This window comes from Myotis davidii, unplaced genomic scaffold (assembly GCF_000327345.1).
Source record: "Myotis davidii unplaced genomic scaffold, ASM32734v1 scaffold64, whole genome shotgun sequence".
Taxonomy (NCBI): domain Eukaryota; kingdom Metazoa; phylum Chordata; class Mammalia; order Chiroptera; family Vespertilionidae; genus Myotis; species Myotis davidii.
This window is the reverse complement of record NW_006296226.1, coordinates 4,751,550-4,757,664: the sequence shown is the minus strand read 5'-3', so window position 1 is coordinate 4,757,664 and position 6,115 is coordinate 4,751,550. Positions and strand designations below refer to the sequence as shown.

Genomic DNA, 6,115 nt, shown 5'->3' with positions numbered 1-6,115 from the left:
TAAAGACCATTAATAACTTATGAACAATAATAGATACAGAGGCAGAGCTGCCTCAAACAGATTGTCAAACTGAAGTGGGAAGGTCGGAAATGGTTGGGGGGCATGAGGGAGTGGGGTAAGAGATCAACCACAGGACTTGTATGCATGCATATAAGCATAACCAATGGACATAAGACACTGCGGGGTAGGGGAGGCTAGGGGACTGTCAAGGGCGGGGGGAAAACAGGACACATATGTAATACCCTTTGTAATACTTTAAGCAACAACAACAACAACAAAAAGTGTATAAGCTCCTTGAAAATAGAACCCAGTTTTTTTCACCAGGGTGTACTCAGCACTCAGCACAGTGTCTGGCACAGATTTCTTGAATGAATTCTATAGGAGCTCCTAGAAAGATCACCTAACCTAGACTTTGAGATTAGGGCAGCTTCCAGGGGGAAGGGAGCAACAGGAAGAATGTTTCAGGCAGCAGGAACAACATGTCCAAAGGCTGGATATTAGAAAGGTCTTGCCTTATTTAAGAAACTAAAAATTCCTCAGTGTGGCTGTAGCACACAGTTGGATTGGAGAAATGGCCACATAGGAAGTTGGGGAAATAAGAAAAGGTAAGGTCTTGAAGGATCTTGTAAAGTTGCCTGTGGAGTTTGGATTTTTTGAATTATTGAGGTGTCCTTGAGGGTTTTAAGGAAGAAAGAGACTTAGTCAAATTTGTTTATTTGAAAGATTACTGTGGGTGCACTGGGGAGAATGGCTAAGAAGCAGGCAAGCTCAAGGCTGGGAGATGAGCCAGAAAGTTGTTGTAATAATCCTAGCTGGGTAGATGTGATGGTAACCTGAAATAGGGAAGTTGCAGTGAGAATGGGGAGAAGTGACTGGGTTCAAGAAATGTTTAGCAAGTAAAATTAAATGGACTCTGGAATTGGTTATAAACACCAGGGGGAAAAGAGTCAAGGATGACCCCCAGATTTCAGTTTGGTTGTGGGCGTTTGCAGAAAGAAATAGTAAGTAAAGGCGCCCTTTTCTGGAAACTGATGAAGGAAGGTTGCAGGTAAGCTCTTCTGTCCCATGTGGACTCCACTCTCCAAAACTCTGCCCGCACTCTAAGTAGGTACTGCCCAGCGTGTGGCAGGAAGGAAGAGCTGCTTTTCACTTCTTTCACCTTGCTGGGTTAGATGTTTGGTGACAGTGAATTTTTCCCAGCCAGACAAAATAGTAGACCTGAAATTGTTATCCTTAGAAAGTCCTGCTTACAAGGTTGGCACTTGGCAGACATCTAGGAACTTTATTGGTAAACAGTTCCCCACCTTGGTTGAAAGCTTCCCATAAATGATAAGCATGGCTCACTTGTCTGAACTGTTTGTACCAACAATATGATTCATGAACCTTGTCTTCCTTCCTTCTGGGATTCTAGAATTTTGGCACATGCTAGAGGGTTTCTGTTTATCAATCCCTAGAGACTCAAAGTCTGGGGAATTAAGTCTCTAAGTTTCCTGGTAGACCACACTTCACACATATTGTTACAAATCATTGCTGGAGTAAATAAACGTTTCCTGTGTTACTCCACTGGAGAGGACTCTTGGAAGCTTGCTCTTGGTGTCCTCTGAACTTTGCCCCAGTGCTCTTTTTCCCTTTGCTGATGTTGCTTTGTATCCTTTTGTTGTAAAAGATCTTTGCCATGAGTACAGCTATATGCTGAGTCTAGAACAGGGGTGGGCAAACTTTTTGACTCGAGGGCCACAATGGGTTCTTAAACTGGACCGGAGGGCCAGAACAAAAGCATGGATGGAGTGTTTGTGTGAACTAATATAAATTCAAAGTAAACATCATTACATAAAAGGGTACGGTCTAGGCCGTAGTTTGCCTACGGCTGGTCTAGAACCTGGTGGTGGTCTTGGGGACCCTGACACAGATGTCATTGACCAAGAGAGGCAGCACAAAAGTGAAAACAGGATTTGCTAGGGCAGTGCAGATTGGAAGATAAGAGTTCTGGTTTGGACATGTTATGTTGCATTTGTGTTGCCCGTGGGATATTGTGTCGTCTGATACTCAGCAGCAAATTTTGGGCTGAGGATATAGATTTGAGCATCATCAGCATTTGGATAGCACTTGATACCAAGGTAAATAAACTAGATTGTCAAGGGGGAGAGAGTATAAAATCTTGGGGCATGGACATTTAAAGGTTGAGCAGGGGAGGAAGAGACCAAGAAGTTAGGTGAGGATCCAGAGAGAGGGGAAGGCGAGAAAGGGATCCTTTAGTTTTATTGAGGTCTTATTTGGGCTAGTCCCTCTTCCCAACCCACAGGTTTCCCCACAGAAGTGAAGGGAAGATTTTGTTTTTAAGAACATAATAGTTGACAGTTGACAGTGTAAAAAGACAACATGAAGGCCAAATTAGACAAAGACTGGTAAATTATGTTTAGTAACAAAGATGTTGGTGACCTTAGCAAGAGTGTTTTTAGTGGAATGGTTAGGGCAGAAGACTAGATTGCAAGGAATGATGAAGAATGGTTCTGCCTGTTAGATAAAATGGTAGACGGGACCATGTTTGATGGAGTAACTTTGTAGTACAGTTCAATTTACTTTATTTCAATTTATTTTAAAACTAGTAAAAAGTAAGAAACTATGACTCGCTAAAGGCAAGAATTACAGTTTGGAGAGACCATAGAGAGCATCTAGATCAACCACCTCAATTTACAGATGCAGAAACTGAGGTCCAGAAAGAAGAAATGCCTTGACTGGTAGGGTCAGCCAGTGCTGTTCAGATTAGAAATATAATCTTGATTTCAGAGATTTTTTACTTCTACTTCCAGTATTGAATGGTGGAATATACAGTCAAAGGAGGTATTTACTCAAGGTTGAAGGTGAGCAGCATTTATAATGATGCCAGGTTTGAGATATGTCAGATGAAATGTCATTTTCATTTTCTACAGTGCCAGATTGGCCTCTCTTTTTGGACGGGATCAGGTGGCTGCTGACCATGGAAATGAATTCTTCCAGTACACAGCCCCAAAGCAGCCTAAGAAAGGCCAGGGAGCAGCAGCAACAGGTAAGTTAAGAGGTTAAGACTGGCCCCTATCACATTAGTTGAAAGTATAAACAGCCTTCCCCAAAGTGATATGCCAGATTATTCATCCGTGGTCAGTCTGGCCAACCTCACTACCAGTGGTGCATGCCTTTCTAAGCTCTGAGATATGCATTCTGGCAGGTAGATAATATGCCCTTTGTTTGAAACTGACAAAGGACACCTCTCTCTGAAACTCTGTCCGCACTCCAGGTAGGTATTGTCCAGTGTTTTAGCGAGAAGAAAGAGCAGCTTTTCACTTCTTTTCCCTTGCTGGGTTAGATGTATGGTGACAGTGAATTTTCCCCAACTAGACTGTGATGTTTAGTGCTAAATCCTCTGTACCTTTGATCATGATGGACACGAAAGAAAATTGAGCGACATTTGTTGAATGAAAGGAGAGAAGGGTGACTAGTATTTCTAAAATGCCTGTTATGTGTGTGGTCTCAGGTGATTTATGTAGTTTTTTTTTTTAATTCTCACTCGAGGATATGTTTTTATTGATTTCAGAGAGAGAGGGGAAGGGTGAGAGAGAGAAACATCGACTGCTTTCCATATGCACTCCAACTGGGCAGGTAACCTGCAACCTGGGTATGTGCCCTGACCCGGAATCAAACCCGTAACCTTTCAGTGTACTGAGCCACTCCAGCCAGGGTAGATTTTCTTATTTAATTCTCACAATTCTGTGAAATAGGTGAGCCTACCACCATTTTAGATTCTCAGAGAGGTTTAGGGACTTGGTCACGGTTATACAGCAGTAAATGACAGAGTTAAAATTTGAACCTTGATCTGATTTCACTCCAAAGGTTTTCTCCCTCCTACACTTTGCTGTCTTTGTGTAAGAATCTGAAGAAGAATGAGGGACTAATAGAAACAGCCCTGAGCTACCAGCACTGGGCTGGTGAGAGATATTAAATATTTGTTAAATGAAGATGAAAGTATTACATGCCTTTTAATGCTAAGCACAATGCTGGCACTGAGGATGTTAGGATGTTTAGAACTGAATAGTTGCAGTGGTTACCATGTGGCCCCAAAGGTCTAAGATATTTACTGTTTGTCCCTTTACAGAAAATCCTTGCTGACCTGTGCTCTAAATCTTACCTGTCACTTTTGGCAGCTGTGCTGTGACTTTCTGGTCCTGTTCTCTAAGCCCTAACCGGGCCAGATTTCTAGTAGGCCGTGCCTTTACATTTCATCAGCTGTGTGCTTCTGACTCAATTTAAAGTGGTAGAGTTAATGGATGTAGATAAAAAGAAACGACCTAAGGCCCCACCCAGTGAAGTAACTAGATTTTTAGAAATCAGGCAACAACTATAAACTAATTATACTTTCAAAGAAGAATTATAGAGGCATTTGAACTTAAACATTACTTATACAATCTTACGTAGGCATTTACAAATACAAAGCAAAGTAGCAATATAGGGGACCCTTCCGTTCAAGGGATATTTATATGTAAGAAGTCTTTGTGGGGAAAATGGCTGAAGCGTAGCTCTTGAATCTCTTCAGATTTCAATATAAAAACAGAGCAACTAGATATAAGTATAAACCTATGGATAATTACAACAAAACCAATTGAAGTGGTATCCTCATGAACCCCCAAATATAAGCAGGTATGGACAAACCACTGACAGCCACAAGGCTTGCATGGTATCAACATTTGCATGGGAGCAAACAGGGACACAGTGGGAGAATATCTGAGTCTGAGAATGGGAGAACCCCAAAATAGCCAGTAGGTGTTCATGGAAAATATGGTAGGCCAAGCTGAAATTGAAAAGTGTTTTACCCACTCTACTTGTGGCTAAGTACAAAGGGTTGATGATTGGGACTATAAGAATGGGAGCACTCTTGCTCCTATGAACTTGTGAAACTCACCCACTGACCTTCCAGGATAGGTCCCCACACTGAGAAGAACCTGCTGGGAGTGGAATTCAAATTGAGGAGGATAGAGATATTAGAATGAAGGAGAGAAGATTCAGGTAAGAGTAAAGATAGAAACAGAATAATAAAGTCTCGGGAGGAAGCCACCCTATTTTTTAACTTTATACAAAAAGAACAGAAGAGGGAGCTCTACTCCTAAGAGTTCAGAAAAGCAAATTTCACATAAAAATGAGCAATAGAAAAGTCTCAGAGTCAAACGCCATACAAAGTTATTATAAGAACAAAGAGAGCAAGGAACAGAATAATATCCCTACAGAGAGTGAGAGATCTCTTCTGTGAGAATGTTTCTCCCTGAACAGATTAAAATTGCGACCACTTATTAACATTTACAACATAAGACATGAGATGAGAACATAAATGCGAATTAACAGATTATGCCTTAAGAGAAATAGAAGTTTAACAGGAGGAAATTGTTTAAGTAAAAAAATTGAGATTTCAAAAGAAAGTGACAAATATTAAAGATAGCAAAGATCCAACGAATTGGGGGTGGGGAGAGAGAAACAAGAAAACTTTGTTCAAAAAAAAAAAAAGAGACTTGAAACTACATACTATTTAAAAAAAAAAAAAGTCCTCGTGAGTTAGGAATTCAAGAGTCTGTGCAATGCTGATTTCAGAGAGGGAAAAATGCAAAGCCAGTGAGAAGATCATATGATTCTGAGTATCTGACTCATCCCTCCAGCAATTCACAAACAACCTCCATTTCCAGGACATGAGATAGGGAAATAAGAGGGTACTGGGACAAGTTACACCATCCTGAAGGACGAGGCTAGGTTGACCTCAGGGAGACAGTAATTTTTCTCAGTGTTTCAGACTTATCCTCATAACCTAACTCCGGCCTTAGTTACTTTTTTCCTGCCATCCACTGCTTATCAGGAGAAAAGTTATGGCATTACATATAGCTGGAAAGTGCTGATTGAATTTAAAACTAGGTGTAGGATTTTGCTAAATAATAATGAAAACATGAACACCAGACTAGGAAAATAACCAACCAGCATAAATAGACAATTCATCAAAACAAAACAAAGCAAATGGTCAGTATATATCTATAGAAAATGTTAAATTTTGGCCTCCCTGTAATCAATAAATGCAAATGAAAGCAACAATGAGAAAGCATTT

The 6,115-nt window shown here is 40.7% G+C and overlaps 1 protein-coding gene across 4 annotated transcripts in view; it reads left to right on the top strand.

Moving 5' to 3' along the window:
• FKBP15 (FK506 binding protein 15) overlaps window positions 1–6,115 on the top strand; it is a 53,073-nt gene that overhangs the window by 7,869 nt on the left and 39,089 nt on the right. For all 4 annotated transcript variants that reach the window (XM_015568788.1, XM_015568787.1, XM_015568786.1 and 1 more), the window contains exon 2: window positions 2,931–3,046. In XM_015568788.1, the coding sequence (XP_015424274.1) occupies window positions 2,931–3,046 (116 nt within the window). The remainder of the gene's footprint in view (window positions 1–2,930; window positions 3,047–6,115) is intronic.